Source organism: Bemisia tabaci, chromosome 7, assembly GCF_918797505.1.
Source record: "Bemisia tabaci chromosome 7, PGI_BMITA_v3".
Lineage (NCBI taxonomy): Eukaryota > Metazoa > Arthropoda > Insecta > Hemiptera > Aleyrodidae > Bemisia > Bemisia tabaci.
In genome coordinates this window covers 38317642-38336923 of record NC_092799.1, presented here as the reverse complement: position 1 = coordinate 38336923, position 19282 = coordinate 38317642, and the positions used below count along the sequence as shown (strand labels likewise).

At 37.8% G+C, this 19282-nt stretch overlaps 2 protein-coding genes and 2 pseudogenes across 2 annotated transcripts; all 4 read right to left on the bottom strand.

The window, feature by feature from the left end:
- Nucleotides 1-332: 332 nt before the first annotated feature.
- LOC109032107 (aldose reductase A-like) lies at nt 333-3327 on the bottom strand. The gene is made up of 2 exons (XM_072303019.1): nt 3045-3327; nt 333-1616 (listed from the first exon to the last, which is right to left on the bottom strand). Exon 2 carries the CDS (start codon nt 1474-1476, stop codon nt 445-447), a length of 1032 nt encoding a protein of 343 aa, XP_072159120.1. The 5' UTR covers nt 1477-1616; nt 3045-3327; the 3' UTR covers nt 333-444.
- A 1190-nt stretch (nt 3328-4517) lies between these two features.
- On the bottom strand, nt 4518-8118 carry LOC109032042 (aldo-keto reductase family 1 member A1-B pseudogene; annotated as a pseudogene).
- Nucleotides 8119-8472: 354 nt separating this feature from the next.
- Nucleotides 8473-10012, bottom strand: LOC140223707 (aldo-keto reductase family 1 member A1-B pseudogene; annotated as a pseudogene).
- A 3868-nt stretch (nt 10013-13880) lies between these two features.
- On the bottom strand, nt 13881-18568 carry LOC109032133 (aldo-keto reductase family 1 member A1-B). The gene is made up of 2 exons (XM_019044105.2): nt 18303-18568; nt 13881-15213 (listed from the first exon to the last, which is right to left on the bottom strand). The coding sequence occupies exon 2, from the start codon at nt 15046-15048 to the stop codon at nt 14011-14013; it is 1038 nt and encodes a 345-aa protein (XP_018899650.2). The 5' UTR covers nt 15049-15213; nt 18303-18568; the 3' UTR covers nt 13881-14010.
- Between the last annotated feature and the right edge of the window lie 714 nt (nt 18569-19282).

Sequence of the window (19282 nt, the reverse complement as noted above, 5' to 3'; positions counted from 1 at the left end):
CGCATACTGTTAATTCTTCGTAAACATAAGCATGAGCATTTACTTGAATGAGAAAATACATTGACGTACTTGTATTCGACATTCAAACACGTTTTACAGGAGTACCATCGTATAAAAATGTTTTCCTTTTGGCACCTAACATCGCAGTTATATATGGTGGTATTCAATAAACATGAGATGAAATACAGGATATTATAAGCTGAGGGAGAGCTCTTTAGAGAATTCATTACTCAATGCAACTAAAATGTTGGAAAAATGTCTAAAAATGTTGGATCACAGCGTGGGCTAAAAGGCTACTGAAAATAATCACGCATAAAAAATATACACTGAAGTTGAGATGACGACACAGAATCATGGTTCTTTTATTCTCACATTTAATTACAAACATACACTTACAATTTTTACCCATACTCAATTGCGAATTGCAAAAGAAATCACAAATATTTAAGCAACAATGGGGAACGGATACTGGGGATTCTTATCAAGACCCTTGTAAAATTTCAAGAAATCGAAGACACGTCCTTTCTCACCCTTGTCTAATCCTTTAATTTTTTCAAAATCTTCCTCACTGAGTGAAAAATCAAATACCTCAATATTTTCCCTTTGTCTATCTTTGTTTGAACTCTTCGGGATGACAACTAGACCAGCTTGTACAGAGTGTCGCAGCAAAATCTGCCCGGCTGTCTTATTGTATTTTTGAGCAAGATCTTTTACCTCGGGCAGGTCAGTAAGAGATTGAAGGTCTTTAGGAGTGCCTTGGTGAATCTTGCTCCTGGCACTTGGTGATCCCAAAGGTGAATATGCCGTCATAACAATGTTATATTTTTTGCAGAAATCGCGTAACTCGTTTTGCTGAAAATAACCGTGCGATTCTACCTGAAGGTTACTCGGCTTGATCTCAGCATTATTGTAAATGTTCAAAATTTGAGACTGGTTAAAGTTACTGAGCCCGATCGATTTTGCACGACCCGCTGTCACCTGCTCCTCCATTTTCTTCCAAAGGGCCACATGATCAACACTCTCAAATATGTTACCATCGTCTTCTGCCTCAATAAAATTAGCGCTTTCCTTAGTCCCAAATGGTGCGTGTATTAAGTACATGTCCACGTAGTCCAAACCTAAATCACTCAAAGATTTCTTCAAATATCTCTCTACTCTGTCGGGTTGGTTTCCATACTGTGGCAGTTTGGAGGTTATGAAGAGATCTTCGCGTTTCCCCCCTTTCTGGAACCATTTCTTCAAAGCAGCCCCAATCGCGGCTTCATTTTTGTAGAGGAAAGCCGTATCAATGTGTCGATAACCAACTTCCAGGGCATTTGCAATAGCCTCGTCCATTTCGGTAAGTTTGATTGAGGCCGTTCCCAGCCCGACAGCCGGAATTTCGTGCCCTGATGATAACTTTAATCTATCAACAGCAGACCCATGCTGGAGGGTTGCCGCGAATATAAAACACACTAAACTGGGGGCAACTTTCATTTTGTCAGGATGGAAATATTGAAAATGGACAATCACTCAGTATTTGTTGGTATGTATTGAGTTTGCTGGATTTCTCAGCAATTTAATTTTTCTAGACACCTGCAGAGTTTCGTAAACTTCGAACAGGCCGGTCAGTAAAACTGAAACAAGAATAAGTAAGAAGTCTTATTATTACTTATAGGGAAATAATTAAATGAATATCCGTGTCACAGCTCAACCCTAAAGTTCGAACTGCGGTAGATCTCAGGAAATATTTTGGAACATCAATTTTGGTTCGATTTGGTTGGCCATTTTTTTTTTTTTTTTTTTTTTTTTTTTTTTTTTTTTTTTTTTTTTATTGTTTTTTTTAAATTGAAAAGGAGTTTCTGCGTCTAGAGGAAAGTCATCCAGCTTTAAGTTGAAACAAGCTTATTTCGTTACTTTGAGTTTTTGTAAATGACTTAAAATTAATAAGAAAAATCACGAAAATGGGTCTGTTGCACACAAGAGGTACAGCCATTTACAATTATATCTTTACGGGGTAAATAGCCCGAAAATCACGCTGAGCACGTCAAAAAAGTTCAAAATACGTTCCTTATTGCGCAATCTGCGTAGTTTATGACACGAAAAAATTAACGCGTGTGCGGGAAATTTTTCCCAGTCGCCGCCGACCAGGTTTGCACAGGCAGAGGGTAAAAGATTAATCTGAGTAAAGAAACGTCCGCTAACTTTTTCTATTATATGATTTCAAGCGTTTCTTTATTTTTCAGAAACAAAAGCTTTGAATCAATTGAGATCTTATGCAAGGAGAGTTTATAACAAGTCGCGAAATTGTTTGTTCATTTGGATTAAGTCTCTTTCTGGGCAAACCTCATTACCCGCTACCAAGAAAAACTACCCGCACACGCAGTAAATTTGAAAAAAGAGTGTCACGATCTATACGCAGATTGCACGCTAAGAAGAGGATTTCAGACTTTTTTTTATGTGCACAACATGATTTTCAAGCAAAACTCTACAAATGTGTATTCAGTCGGCTGTGTCTCTTGCTTTCAACATACCTACCTATTGGTACGAAACTTGATTTGATCAGTATTTCGCTTAAAAATTAGAGAGGAAAAATGGGCATAAATTAGGTTTTCAGTATGTGCATTGATATCAATTACTTTGAGGAAGAGTTTTTTAGCATATTAAGTAAAACTAATGTTATAAAGATTGCAAGGTTGTCCAATATTACAACGATGTACAGTATCCCCCCCAGTCTTCAGTACCAAAATTTTCGACTCACTTTTTTATTTAAATAACCGTTGCCTCTACCGTTTCTTGTATTGATTGCAAGGAAGAACTACTCAAAATAAAAATCTGAACTAATGACTGCCAACATGGTTTAATTTTATTCTCACTTATGAACTCAATTTCAAAGAAATTTAGAAAGAGGAATATTATAAATATTGTGTGGAAGTTGGCACATATGGGAATAAAATTATTTTGGTGAGAGCATGAGGATGAAGAAAGATATTATATGTTTATCAGACTGTACTGAGTAAAGCTAGTTTTTTTAATTGTAAGTAAACGCATAAAATTTCACTCACCTGACCATGCGAATTTTTCCTTTAAAAAAAGATTTCACTACATTAGAGGGACAACTTCATCAGGGACCAATCCGATATAATCGGTTTACGGTCGACCGCAAGGCAACGATAAACTTTTTTTTTTTAGGTTTTAAATGAATTTATAAGAAAACGGTTTTGCTACCCACCAACGAGCTATTGAAGCACTGTCTGATTCACAGCACGAATACCGAAAAAAATAGTCTATTATGAAACTAAGGTTGCGATTTCTTGGTCACGTGAGCCTGAGTTAAAGATTATAACAGGTCACAGATTAGTCTTGTACCGACCCCACTGTTTTAACAGGCCGGTCGCAAGTGGCACAACAAGTTTGCTCACAATCACGTCAAATGCTGAATGTGAATCAGTCTTTATAAAAGCAAGTGAGTGAAAAAACTCCATCGCCTTTTCTACATAGTTCTTTCTATGATGTAGGAAACGCTAAGTTGGAAAGTTGGATGAGTTATCAAAAAAATTTCCCCCTCGCAAGGATATGCATGTATAGTACCTGGACAAGATATATTCAATGATGTTGATACTTTTTTTTCTCTTTGGACAAATTAAACGAGGGCCCAACCCGTAGCCACATTGTGGCCTTAGTTCTTTCTTAGTTTTGCTATGTTGGTTTAAAAAGAGAAAAAAATCAACGCAGACTTGGCATCAGATTTTAGAATGCAAGATACACATGCATAGCTCCTTAAGGGCACAGATTCATTTTTTATAATTGCCTCATCATCCCGAATTAACTCAATTTATCTTTACTGGAAAAAAAACACATTGGATCTAGAGTCCAGACTCTTGGAAACATTGACAAGAAAAAGGACTCTTCATTCAATCAGATTTAAGCTTAAATTAAAAGGAAATCCGCTCAAATTAAGAGGCTTGGTTCTTTGTTTAAGCTTAAATCTGATTGAATCAAGAGTTTGTTTTCTTGTCGATGTTTTTAAGAGTCTGGACTTTAGATCCAATGTGTTTTTTTTTCCAGTGTTGCTTTTTTCTGATTGATTACGATTGCATTCATATCCATCCCAAGTTGCCCTCATTACCTCAACGATTTGAATTTTCCAGCTCAAAAAATGTAATTGCAGAACACAAAACGTTTATTTTAATGAAAAGCCCAAAAAAACTTCTACTCGAAGATTCCTGACGGTTGATTTTCAATCGTGTATTGGTGATTTTTCAAATATCAATATGAAATTTTCAAAATCTTCCGGTAAAAATGAATTACTGATATGCTTTTTTCGAAAAAAATGTTTCACATCGTACACACATACGTATTGTACATGCACGAATATACAGATTGCGGTGCTTGGAATAACGCAGACATAAAATCTATTGAAGAACGACTGATCATTACAGAGTTATGTTTAAACACTTTTTAAGTAGATGATCTATCTGAAGAAACGGTTGGTTTCCTAAGAATGAAATGAGATCTCTCATTATGAAGGGAAGGTTGTAAAGAAAAGGCAGTATTTCATTGTTTTGCACATGTAATTTAGCCACGTTTTTATAACAATAGTAAATTATACCTAATTGGAAAAAACAATTAATCGATTGATCGAGTTTACAATCATTCTAAATTTGCACAAAGTTCATGGTCATGTAACTCATTCTTTAAATATCCACATTTATTACGTGAGGAGTGGAAACGGATACTGCGGATTTTTGTTAAGATCTTTGAAAAAGCCCAAAAAGTCAAATAAACGCCCGATCTCTCCTTTATCCAAGTTCCTCATTTTTGCAACATCGTCTTCACTCAGATTAAAATCGAATATATCAAAATTCTCCCTTTGGTGATCTTTATTTGAGCTCTTAGGTATCACAGCAAGACCAGACTGCACCGATCGTCTCAACAAAATTTGTGCAGCTGTCTTATTGTACTTTTCGGCTATTTCTTTTACTTCGCGGAGCTCTAAAAGAGAAGGTACATCCTTTTCCGTGCCTTTATGGATCCTTTTTCTATCGTTCGGCGAACCAAGGGGTGAATAAGCAGTTATAACAATGTTATACTCTCTACAAAATTCACGCAACTCCATCTGCTGAAAATATGCGTGCGCTTCTACCTCAAGATTACTGGGCTTGATTTTGGCGTTATTGTAGATATTTAAAATCTGAGATTGGTTAAAATTACTCAGACCAATTGATTTTGCACGACCTGCGATAACTTGCTCTTCCATTTTTGCCCAGAGGGCCAAATGGTCAACACTTTCGAATATGACGTTCCCGTTGTCAGTTGCCTCGGTCAGATTATTGCCTTCTTTAGTGCCATACGGCATGTGTATCAAATACATATCAACGTATTCCAAACCTAAATCTTTCAAGGAATGCGTCAAATATTTTTCAACGCTCTCGGCTCTGTTAGCATGGTGTGGTAATTTCGTAGTGATGAAAAGATCTCCCCGCTTGCCGCCCTTTTGAAACCATTTTTTGAGGGCGGACCCAATCGCTGCTTCATTTCGATAGTTGAAAGCTGTATCTATATGTCGATATCCTATCTCCAAGGCATTAGCTATTGCCTCGTCTGCCTCATTTGGTGTAATTGTACCAGTTCCCAGACCGATAGCGGGAATTTCGTAACCTGACGATAGTTTGAATTTTTCGTGTGTCCGTCCACATGTTGCCAAGAGGAAAAGGTAAGCAAGGCTTAAAAGCACCCTCATTATTTTCAAAATTGTATTGAATCCAGTAGAAACATCTGGTATCTGCTAGTGAGTGACGCTGTCTTTACTCCGTGAGCATGAAAATTCTGACAGAGGTGATGTTTACAGTCTCAACTTTTTTGCGGATGTAAACTCGGGAGAGCTACCAAAACTGAAACAAAAAAGTATAATTTTTTGACTAAAGAATGCTAATTTAACCACCCCCGGGGTTACATTACTTTTCCATTATTGTAAAATGTGCATTTGAAACATGTCGGACATGTTTTTTGACAATTTAATCGTTAGATCAGCAATCCATTTTTTCCGTACAAAGGATGCATATATTTTGATGGTTCTGTCTGAGTATTTTTACCATAGATATGATTATTTTTCAATTTTAAATCTAATACTGTGACTACTGGTTTATGTCAAAATTTAGAATCCAGTGCTTCCTTTAATTTTGGTCTCATTCTACTCTACCCAATTCTCTTATCCTCGGCAGCCAAAAGCGACTTTAAAATTAGGAGAAAAGTTTACGGTATACCGACTTTACTTTTTCAGAAATTAATGTTGGCTAGGCCGCAAATAGCCTCCTGTTCATAAAATCAATAGCCATAAAATATGACAATGTCATGAGTATTGACTGTATCTAATTCTCATACTATAAATAAATCAACAAATATTAACTATAGAACTATACCCCATTATTTTTTGAATATCCCTATTGTTTAATCCCATTAAACTACCAAAGATAGCCGAGCTAACAATAACAAATAAAAATCTTGATATATATGTCCAGTTTCAACTCGAAAGAAATTATGATCTCATGCAGATCTCCGGTTTCGGACCTCAAAATTCAATTCAAAAGCCTTACTTTTCCTCTTCTTTCTCTCCTTCTTCGTCATTTACTATTATTTTTATGTGAGGAATATTTATTGAGTATCTCGATAAACGAGTGAGCACTCCCAAAACTTAAAGAAAAATGCCACTTTATGATCGATTATCGACATTTCCTCATTTGAAGCTACGGTAAAGAGTCGATTATTAAGTTGTTCTCTGTTTATCGATTCTTTTTCATAGGTTTAAATGACAGATCAATCGATATATCGGAGAGCACGCCTCTGAATTTTTGCGAGCATAATGCTACTCTATTAAAAATTGGGGGGTGAACGTCTTCCGCACCGAATTTCACTCCTTGATGTTTAACACTTTATAACATTGATTTTCAACAGTGTAGGGGGTTATTGTAGACCTCGGGCCGCAGTCGATGTAAACCCCCGAGAGATACGAATGCTAGGTGAAATTAGTGCCATAAAGGCGTATGACACTCCAGAAAAAGAGTAGATTCTGCTCCGTAATCTGCCGTGCTAAGGAAAAACGCCGTATGAACATTGGAGAGTTGCCAAGTTTCCCTTGATAGAACATGTTTTTTTGACGAAATTTATACATATTTTTCCTTGAAACATTCAGATATTTTAGATTAAATTACCTACAAAATTGTCTGAAAATTTTGGAAATAAATATTCACAATTTTCCCAGTAATAAAAGTTTTTATCGGAGGAAACTTGGCAACATCTGAAGGCTCATACGGCGTTTTTCCTTAGCACGGCAGTAATAGTGTATCGCAAAAACACGACACGCCCATGTTTTGATACTTACAGTTGAACTTCACCTCGGAACTCTCAATTGTGTCAAACAAGCTTCGTAGCTTTTAGAAATTTGATGGACTTCCAACTTCAAAATACTTGAAAATGTCTATCATACCCCATAACGTCTGAATACAAAGGGATCCGTAAAAATTTCAAAGTTTTAAAGTTTAAAGGTCATTAAAGTTATTTTGAAAGCTACAGGGACTCTTCACCCCATTACATGAAAGCACTTAGCTAAATCTGTTTCTGAGTAAAATACAACTGTAAATCTAAAATGTTTGGTAAAGTTAAATGAAAAAGAAATAAATGAACACCAAGACGCTGCCCTAATATGTTGAAATCCCCAAATTTTAAGACCTTTCTTCGGCCCGTAAGGCTTTGTTCAAAATTCAATAACGACTTACCTGAGTATCTCATGCAGTAATTTAGTTTCTTCTTAGAACAACTTCAAAGTCATTATCACAATCACTGGAGAGCTAAATATTAAATCGTAGTGATGATTTTTAGTTGTCAGTTAAAGTATTTTCTTACATAACCAACGAAAAAGGTCTTACACGTCGGGATAAATGGAACATTAAGCAATTCAACTGAACATTGTAAGGCAATAAATTATGGGAGTACCTATAGCAGTAAAGCTGAATTCGCAATTCAACTAATCAATAGAGGATTACTTAAAGATCAACAGGTCAAAGATCAATGCCTCGAGTGGTTCAAATGAGAAATCAATACATGTATGAACCCGAATTTGTTGATTGAACACTTTCACTTAGCAACAAAATTTGTCATGGCGTCACGTACTTCCTTGTCTTAGACATTCAAACACGTTTTACATGAAGACCATCAATGGTCAATTTCAATCAAATGTTTCAATTTTTGTATCTAACGTTAGTTAATTGGTCAGTATTCGATGAAACTGAGATGATGCAAATGATATGAGTAATATTATCTTCGTTAAGAAAGCTCCTCAGAGTTGTTCATTATTCAATACACCTAAAATAATTATGAAATACTATTCTATAATTATTATCATGATCACAGCTTGGATGTATCATACATTTTTGGATCACAGGGTTGGCAGAGAGGCTCCCCAAAAAAATCCTACATAAAAAATACACACTGGAGTTGAAATGACGACACAGAATCATGATTGTTTTATTCTCATATTTGGTTACAAACAGATACCTACTTACAATTTAAACCTAATTCAACCACAAATTACAAAAGTTATTACACATATTTAAGCAGCAATGGGAAACGGATATTGCGGATTCTTATCGACACCCTTGTAAGTTATCAAAAAGTCAAACACACGTCCTGTCTCACCCTTGTCTAATCCTTTAATTTTTTCAAAATCTTCCTCACTGAGTGAAAAATCGAATACCTCAATATTTTCCCTTTGTCTATCTTTGTTTGAACTCTTCGGGATGACAACCAGACCAGCTTGCACAGAGTGTCGCAGCAAAATCTGCCCAGCAGTTTTATTATATTTTTGAGCAAGATCTTTAATCTCGGGCAGGTCAGTGAGAGACTTTAAGTCTTTAGAAGTGCCTTTGTGAATCTTGTTCCTTGCACTTGGTGATCCCAAAGGTGAATATGCCGTCATCACTATGTTGTATTTTTTGCAGAAATCGCGTAACTCGTTCTGCTGAAAATAACCGTGCGATTCTACCTGAAGGTTACTCGGCTTGATCTCAGCATTATTGTAAATGTTCAAAATTTGAGACTGGTTGAAATTACTGAGCCCGATCGATTTTGCACGACCCGCTGTCACCTGTTCTTCCATCTTCTTCCAAAGGGCCACATGATCAACACTCTCAAATATGTTACCATCGTCCTCTGCCTCAATAAAATCAGCCCTTTCTTTAGTCCCAAATGGTGCGTGTATCAAGTACATGTCCACGTAGTCCAAATCTAAATCACTCAATGATTTCTTCAAATATCTCTCTACTCTGTCGGGTTGGTTTCCATACTGTGGCAGTTTGGAGGTTATGAAGAGATCTTCGCGTTTCCCTCCTTTCTGGAACCATTTCTTCAAAGCAGCCCCGATCGCGGCCTCGTTTTTATAGCGAAAGGCCGTATCAAAGTGCCGATAGCCGGTTTCTAAGGCATTTGCAATGGCCTCGTCCATTTCGGTAAGTTTGATTGAACTCGTCCCCAGCCCGACAGCCGGAATTTCGTGCCCTGATGATAGCTTCAATTTATCGACAGCAGACCCATGCTGGAGACTTGCCACCAATAAAAAACATACGATGCTAGGAGCGACTTTCATTGTGTTAGGATGGAAATAATGAAAGTGGAGAATCACTCAGAGCTACTCGTATTTGGTGCGAATTCAGTTCGCTGGACTTCTCATCAGACACCTATAGAGTTTCGCACACTTTGAAAAGGCCGGTCAGTAAAACTGAAACAAAAATAATTAAGAAGTCTCAATCATTACTCATAGGGAAGTTTTAAAAAATAGATGCGAACGAGATCCAAACCGCGATACATTCGTCCGAATTTGTCGATGAAACACTTTCAGTTAGCATCAAAATTTGTCACGGAGTCACAGATGACTGAATTTTAACACAAATGGTATTCCTTGTTTTTTGGCAGAATCACCAACTTGGTCCCTGTTTTTCTTCTGTTTTGAATTTCTGGATGAGGGATTGCCTCCAATCATCAGATACGAGGGGCGTTCAATAAGTAAGTATCCCCCCTCTCTAAAATCAATAAGAATTGACCAATTTTAAAAAACTTGAGCTCAAAATCTTTCTTAGGATATACTGAGTTCAACAAAACAAACCGCAACAAAATCGGACCATGTGCGGCCGAACGCGAGCCGTTTGAACGCGCCGAGGTGCACGGCGCTTCCGCCGAATCCGCGGAGATTTTAAGTCCGCGACAAGAGAAGAGCTTCTCTGCCAAAGCCTCAGTCGTTCATCACTGACGAAAAATCAAAGAAGTTTTTGTAGAATAAGGGGCTTACCTCACCTCTCCACATAACCAGCTCGATCCAAGCAGGTCTGATACCAATTGTGAGACTAAGAGAACGGATACCACGCGTTAGAAGTCTTTCAACTGGCTGGGGATGAAAGTGTTGACGGCTTGTTTGACCTCTTCCACTGATTCAAAATGAACTCCCCCAAGTTCAGATTTTAGATACGGTAATAAATGGCAAAACAAACCGACATTTATTACCGTATCTAAAATCTGAACTTGGGGGAGTTCATTTTGAATCAGTGGAAGAGGTCAAACAAGCCGTCAACACTTTCATCCCCAGCCAGTTGAAAGACTTCTAACGCGTGGTATCCGTTCTCTTAGTCTCACAATTGGTATCAGACCTGCTTGGATCGAGCTGGTTATGTGGAGAGGTGAGGTAAGCCCCTTATTCTACAAAAACTTCTTTGATTTTTCGTCAGTGATGAACGACTGAGGCTTTGGCAGAGAAGCTCTTCTCTTGTCGCGGACTTAAAATCTCCGCGGATTCGGCGGGAGCGCCGTGCACCTCGGCGCGTTCAAACGGCTCGCGTTCGGCCGCACATGGTCCGATTTTGTTGCGGTTTGTTTTGTTGAACTCAGTATATCCTAAGGAAGATTTTGAGCCCAAGTTTTTTTAAAATTGGTCAATTCTTATTGATTTTAGAGAGGGGGGATACTTACTTATTGAACGCCCCTCGTATTTGATATTATTTGGACGCGCTGAATGTTCAATCCGAAGACAGCATAGTACATAAAGTGACTTGTTTAATCCAAAAATTACAGTTTGCTTATTTGTAACTTGAATTTCACTTCGTTATAATTTGTGTCCATCTTTTTGCACTTCGTGCTTACAATAAGAAAAACCTAACACTTCTTTCTTAGAATGATTTATGAATTTATAAAAGACAATTTTGTGCCTTGCGATTCTTCAAGATGCCCTTATACCATGAGGCTCATTACACTCATTAACGTCATGTACAATGCGTCTGTTGCATTCTGGCAGTTAATGTTCCGAAGCCGGGTCAATTTGATCCGAGGCTTGATAAAAACACGTGCCCCGTGGATTTTATGGGGCCGGTACATTCGAGCTTTAAATGTAGGTCTTGAAAGGTCTACAAATACATTGTAAAAAAAGAATCCGATAGCAAATTGAAAACAAAGAACATAGAGCAGCTGGATTTTTTTTTTTTTTTTTTTTTTTTTTTTTTTTTTTACAACTTCCCCTAGAAATCTCAAACCGAGTCAAATTGACCTAACTATCTCCTCCAGAAGAGTTATGAGGTTGGCACATAGGAGCTCACAAAATGGCTATAAACGCATTTGTGAAAAAAAGAATCAGACACCAAATTGAAAAAAAAATCTAGTATCATCACAGCCGAAGGTAAGAGAGGCCTATTCGGGCCTCGGTTTTTAGTTTTTCTCCCGAATCTGAGTGACACCTCATTGGCAGCATAGAGCCGAGCACTGCGAGTCCACCCATTTTCGCACGATTTTGAAAAACAAAAATAAATATATAAAAAAACAACAACGACGTGCATAAAGTGAACAGAAAATACGTCATGATAAGTCCTCGATAAAACAATCACGTGCTTGCCTGCATGCAATCCTATGTTCATCTCAGTCAGGAGACTGAATAAGTAATTATTCAACTTTCTAATATAGCACAGCGTTACACATATAATACATCGGTTTTGCTGGTCATATCCATCACCCTGAAGATATTCAAAGATCAATAGGATACTGATCCGAGCTCATTTATTTGGAAAAAAAAAAAAAAATACACCAATATGCGCTAATTCCTAACTCCCATGCAATTATAAATTAAAACACTGTATATTATTTACATAGTTGAATAACTCCATCAGGGTCGGATTTACCTATTTGCCGCCCATGAGCCGACTGTATTTTGCTCAGTGGCGTGGCGTGCTTTGCGATTTATCGATTGATCTGCCATTTGAACCTATGAAAAAGAATCGATAAATAAGGTGTTCGTAACGAACACCTTAATAATCGATTCTTTACTACAGCTGCAAGTGGGGAAATATTGATAATCGATTGTTCACGCCACGCCACTGATTTTGCTGCTCCCTTCTCATTCATTTTGAAACATCGATACAAACCATCAAATGAACGTCCCGGCGGAGGAAGGGTGCATAAGACGCGTTTACCGTGTTGGGCACATTTTTAGTGAAAGCCCTGTCAACACTAGCAAAAGTTCACGGAACTTTGCGCAAAAGTGAAGTTCCGACAACCTATCTCTGTGTGGACAAGGCCTTTCATTTATAAGAAATGAATGAGAAAATTATGAAAGAATAAACATGAATGTGGTTTCATAATTTTAATTTCCGCCACCGCGCCACGCGCACTGTGTTGACGCAATGCGTGAAGTATTCTTACAGTCTTGTAGGCGCTATGCGTCTCACGCCGACCGCTGCTGATCGCACTGTTTTTGACGCAATGCGTGAAGTATTCACGCAGTCTTGTAGGCACTATGATTTTAACGCCAACCGCTGCTGACCGCACTACGTTTGAAGCAATGCGTGAAGTATTCATGGAGTCTTGTGGGTGATAATATGTGTTTCATGCTGACCGGCGCGCTGTGCGCCGAAGGCTTCTCCTTTTCATCTCAAGTCCTCGTCATACTCATTACTCTCTGCCGCTCCAGGCCAAATTGCATGTTTAGTTTTTCTTTCAACTAGACTAATGAAAGGCGCTGTCTCTTGTATCGCCGAAAGACGAACATATTAGAAATAACTATACTTTAGCTCTCAGTAAATGAGAGATTTTGTCGCCTTTTCTCGTTTATAATTTTTTCTCTGAATCCGATTTTTTTTTTTTTTTTTTGTTTTTTTTTTGATACCTATATTTGAAAATAATGGACCACTAGACAAGGTACGAATTTAAGCGATCTGATACATGTTTCTTAACCAGAATTTCACGTAGAAAACGATTTACACAACGAAAATTATGGAAATCAACTCCTAACGAAGATATTAACGTTTTTATTTCACATTGGTTACGAGGAATTTGAACTGCCCGCTCACAAGAAACTCAAAACTCTACGTGAGTCAAATCGCCCACTACAACGGTTTCAGCAAGCCTCTCAATCGAGCAATGTTCATTTCCCATCATGTGTTGTTCAAACTATTAGCAATTTGCTATAGCTGAGCCAAAGCGTCAAGATTGAGGTTGCCAGATTTTTATATCGCAGAGACTGTCATGATAACGTTTAGCGCGCGATGTGAATCACGTAGAGCATTGAGTTTTCATGAGCGGGTGGTTTGAATTCACGCACCAGGAATCATTAAATATCTTCGTAAGGAGTTAATTTCGGTAATTTTCGTTGTGTGCATCGTGTTTTACGTAAAATTTTGGTTAAGAAATATGTATCAGAATGCTGGAATTCGTACCTTATCTAGTGGTCCATTGCAACATTTTCCGTCCCGTAAATTTGCCGCGGCATGGATCGCGGCCCATGTGGCGAACCCCTAAATCCGGCTCTGAACTTCATTACTTTTAATCAGGCTATACCTTCATTTTGTTTGTAAGATATTTAAATGAAAGACATATTAAGGCATGAGAATTGATTTATTTCGATATTACATCACATGCAGGTAAGGAAATCAGATACAATTATTCCATAAAATTAAAGCAAGTGTTCTATTCGTTCATTCAGCTAATTTTGATAGGTAAAAATCTTCAAACGGCACGGGTAGCAAATGGATACTGAGGATTTTTGTCGATCCCCTCGTAGTAGTACACAAAGTCAAAAACGCGTCCCATCTCACCTTTGTTCAGACCATTAATTTTTTCGACATCCTCTCCACTCAGTGAAAAATCAAAAATCTCTATATTCTCCCTTTGCCTGTCTTTATTTGAACTCTTAGGAATAACGGCCAAACCAGCTTGGACAGTGTGCCTCAACAGAATTTGCGCGGCTGTTTTGTTATATTTTTTGGCTATTTCTTTTATTTCAGGGAGATCAGTAAGCCGTGGCAGACTTTTATCAGTGCCGTTATGGAACTTGCCTCTCCAAACCGGCGATCCTAGTGGCGAATATGCCGTCATGACGATATTATATTTTTTGCAAAACTCTAGTAACTCTCTCTGCTGCAAAAACGCATGCCACTCTACCTGCAGATTACTCGGCTTAATTTCGGCATTATTATAAATGTTCAAAATTTGAGTCTGGTTGAAATTACTGAGACCGATCGATTTAACACGACCTGCCGTGACCTGCTCTTCCATCTTCTTCCAGACGGCCAAATGATCTACATTTTCGAATATGATCTTCCCGTTTTCCTTTGCTTCGGTCATGTTTTCCCCCTCCTTGAATCCAAACGGTTTGTGTATCAAGTACATATCTACATAGTCTAAATCTAGGTCTTTTAAGGATTGTTTCAAGTATTTCTCCACGCTCTCCGCTCGGTTTCCATGCGTTGGCAATTTGGAGGTGATGAAAAGGTCCTCCCGTTTCCCCCCTTTCTGAAACCATTTCTTCAGAGCGGCCCCAATGGCAGCCTCGTTCAAGTACTGGAAAGCTGTGTCGATATGACGGTAACCCAGCTCTAAAGCGTTGGCTATAGCCTCGTCCATTTCGGTAAGTTTGATCCAGGAAGTCCCCAGACCGACGGCAGGGATTTCGTGTCCAGACGAAAGCTTGAATTTTTCAACCGCGTTACCATATTGGAAATTTGCAGCCAGTGATACGCAAATGATTATTAAATTCCCTTTCATTTTCTTAATATAATCAGGGATGGAATGAAAGGAAACGGAAGAATGGGCTTGTTTGGTTGTTTGATGCTCCTGCCTGTGCTTTAAGCGGAATGTCAAAATTGTCTCCGAATCAGATCGATGATAGACGTTCCAATGGGGTTCGGTTTTCTCCCATGAACCACTCAACTGAAAGCAAATAGGATAAATGAAGAATGATGCGAATCCCACTTATTGTTATAAAAATAGCTGACCCTGTTATGGACAGAATAAGTCCCCTCGAAGTCTATTCTTTTTGTGTCAATTATGCTAATCAGTAACTTTTGAAGTACACCTCCAAATGGACTACTATATTCAATTCGCAGTACAATTTCTGGCCCATACCTAAAAACACGTTTGTGCTTTGGGGGAAAATGGTACGTAAGTTGTTTCTAAACTGAGCCAGAAATCGTAGTTCCTAATTGCAAAATGCAGTGCAAGTGAACAACTGAACAGCATATGAAATGAAGAGCCACGGCCAGGCCCGCCACATCCCATCTCGGGCCCTGGTACCAATTTTCTGGCCCGGGCCCCTAGCACAGGGGGGGGGGGTCCGGGGGGCCTCCCCCGGGAAATTTTTGAAATTTAAAATCTATTTGGACGCATTTTGAAGCTCTTATGATGGAGATTTTCCATCAATTTCTGCAGAATAATTACGCCTTTTTTTTACTTTCAGCACCAAATGCTTTCGAATTGTTGCATTCAAAACATCTATACATTTTTTTTTTGAGGGGGGCAGATGATACTTTTCAATTCTATGGGGAGCCGGGCCCCCCTGGACTCCCCTTTCGTACGTCTATGGCAAGGGAGTTAAGCCATTGAAGTCGAGGATGCCCAGAAAGGAGCCTCTTAGCATCCGACAACGGAAGAAAATGAAACACAGTTACTAAAAATATCATTCTACATATACTCAAAATCTTGAAAATCTCTAAAAAAGTAAGAAAAATTTTATAGTGCCCTAGCGTGTTTTTGAAACTTTATTCACCTTTTGCGGAATTTTTAGGGTAATTTTTTCACTTTTCCCTACGAGACAAGGGTTACACATGAATTCGTAGTGGTTTGTCACCTGCGTCACGGGCCCCTCCAGGGCCCGGGCCCCGGTACCAGGGACCCAGTACCCCCCCCCCCCCTTGTGGCGGGCCTGAGTGCATGACTCTTTCCCCTGGTTCAGCCTGGGCGATTAATAAATTGAAGTTTAGTACAAACTTCGATTCAAAAAGTAATTATTACTCACCGCAGCTCATGTTGAAAGTACGATGGCCTCCTAACAGTCTCTACAAAACTAGTACAGTACTAACAGTATCCCCCCCCCCCTTGTGGCGGGCCTGGCCACGGCACATTCATATTTTCTGGACAAAATTTCAATCAAAACATGTTGAAATACCAAAAATTTCCAAAAGTAATTCTTAAGTGAAAGAGAAACAATTTTCGTTTAAAATATTTACAGTAAATTCAAAATTGATGTCTGCGAAATAACCGCATTTACGTTTTCATTTAATTTCTACCTTCTCTGCTCTTATTGATCACCCTAATCAAATCAAGTCAGCAATGTTTCATAAACCCTTGCGAAACCAGTTTGTAACGTTTCATAAACCTGAATCGAATCAAATGTAAATACTGCTTTCTTACTGATGCTTAAATACCGCTTCCATTGAAATCAACCTAAATTATGTTAGGCACGTAACTACAGCTTCATTTCACGCGCATTTTTTTTCCTTTTCTCATTTGGGTTATTTTTAATCTTATGAAAGAAAATTCGTGACATGAAAATTCTCCCATCGTAAAATATATCGAGAGTAGTTTTAGTGCTCAACTTTACTCGAGAATACTAATTATTTTGTGAGCGGGAAGTGCTAATCAACATAGACAACGTATTTTATAACTTAAGAGTATTAAAGCGTTTAGTGTCTTCTACGTAAAAATTCTATTAGAAAACAAATACTGTAGTAATCAATTTCGTGCTTGGTCTTGTTGTTCATGGCGAGCAAACATCGCAGCAATATTACCTAATTAAGGAAAAATACTTTGACATGTGTCTTACATAATATTTGACATAACTGAGAATTTATTACCTTTCTCTGAATAATGGATATAATTTGAGGGGCATTGGAGGATAAGGCGCAGAAGTGCAGTTTTTGAAAAAATTGAGATATCAGTGATTTTAACTAAATCTAGGTTTGAAATAAATAATGTGAAAAATTCACCGGTGAAATCCAATTTTCAAGCATCCAAATGTTAGCTTGATCCTTTTTCCGCCATATAATTCTTCATATAATTTCAAAACTTTCAACACGTTCTTCTCGAAATAGTAAAAACTGCACGTAGCGCTTTGTCCCTCAAGTCCCTCATTTGACTGGTCACGGAACCGCGTTTGCGTTTTCACGATTTAAGCTTAAGAGGAAAAAGTAATAGGATCTGGTTCAAAGGGACTACATCTGCCTTCGAAAAAAACGGTGGATGACGGCATCTGCTATGTTTGTTGGAGGGCAATATTTCTGTTAATATTGGACAGAGGAAACTTAGGTTTTCATTTTTATTTTTTATTTTTTTTCCCATATGGATCTTACTATTTTTTGCGGATCTTTAATCTAAAACCATGATAACACGATACTATGACTAACGCAACTGGCCCATTAAATTAAATTGAATTGAATTGAAAACAAAGAAATGACTGCACTGGAAATGTTCCGCCAACATTGCTGGCTAATAGTACTACACAAAAAGACTGACAATAATGGTGGTAAGACGGATATAATGCTGACTAGCGATGTCAGAATACCATGCATATAAAATGTTACGTTTTTCTTTTCGGTGCAATTATGCAAGGCAAATTTGCTTTGTAATATTCCTGACAAAATTAACGTAACCTTTCGCGGGTAATGAGTACGTTTCAAGTTGACGGTCAATGAATTTTCGTCTAGATCAAATTGAGTTGTGAGTGTTTTTTCCCCCAAAGATGTTGTTTGTAGATTCTGCCATTATGTGACGAAGCTTTTTTTTGGAGGTAGACTAAATATGACACTAGACTCTAAACGATGATGACTCATCGGCTGTATTTTTTTCAACTCTAAGCATCCAAATATTTTAATAAAATTTAAGAAACCAAAAGTCTTGTTAATCGGACAATTCAACTATTTCTGTTCACCTGTTCGATTGAAGTCTTTAAAGATGCAATATATTTCGAGTTTATGCTTCGAAACACAATTCTAAACGAAGGCAAAAAGAAAAAAATTACTTACAAAATTTAACAGTTCAAATTACACACTGCATTACTGCATCGGAAATTCGATCTAAAGAAACCAAACAGCGATCAATTCTTTGGATCAAGTGACTAATCACTAACTTTGTAGGAAAAATTCACAAGAATACATATACGGCACCAAATTTTAAAAAACAATGATTGCTCGTGGAAAATTACAGCACATCAATCGAGAAAAATAATATCTAATTCAGCCACACTGAATTAGTGACTGAGCTAGCTATCATAATAAACAGATTGTGAGGTCACAGGTCAGTCGTTGCATTTCACTCGTCTATCGCTCCTCGACCCTCAGTAGACGATTCTTAATGTTTTTAAATCCATCTGTAACAGAACAGCGTTGCGATGTACAATGATAGTCTTTATTTTGGCATAAATTACAGCGAGAAAGTGTGCTCCTGTGCGATTTTAAGAGGGTAAAATGAAATCAGAATTGACATGAAGACTGCTCATTATACATAGAGTTAGCAACTTTAAAAGTCAATCCATAGACTTTGAGTTGAGAGCCATTTGTTGGGGGCCATATCTTGCGAAAACATGATTTGTCTAGAAAACTTCTGAATATTTTCCTTGGAAATCTTCAGAGGGCTGTAGTTGTATTTGAATGAAATGTACCTGAAAATGTCAAGGAAAAATGATTATAACTAATATCTAGGTTGATAGGATCATAATTTTCAGGAATTAAAAATGTACTTAATTAGCTGAGAGAGGGGGGAGAATGGAATGAATATAGACGAATGGATACAAAAAATAACAGATGAAAATTGGCGAATATATTCGATTGTTATTTGCAGTGTTGACATTGCATAAACTTATTGAGTCCTGCTTAGTATTTGTATGTAAAAACAGGTATGTTTTTGGGTTTTATCCGTGAGGCAAGGCTGAGAGAGAAAAATCACCTAAAAATAGCCAGCCTCATCAAATCTTTTTCGACACTTTAAAAATGGAAAGAAGATTATT

Bases quoted from the DNA above. Each gene is read 5' to 3' on its own strand.
- LOC109032107 (XM_072303019.1), bottom strand. From the start codon at position 1,476: ATGAAAGTTGCCCCCAGTTTAGTGTGTTTTATATTCGCGGCAACCCTC.
- LOC109032133 (XM_019044105.2), bottom strand. From the start codon at position 15,048: ATGAAAGGGAATTTAATAATCATTTGCGTATCACTGGCTGCAAATTTC.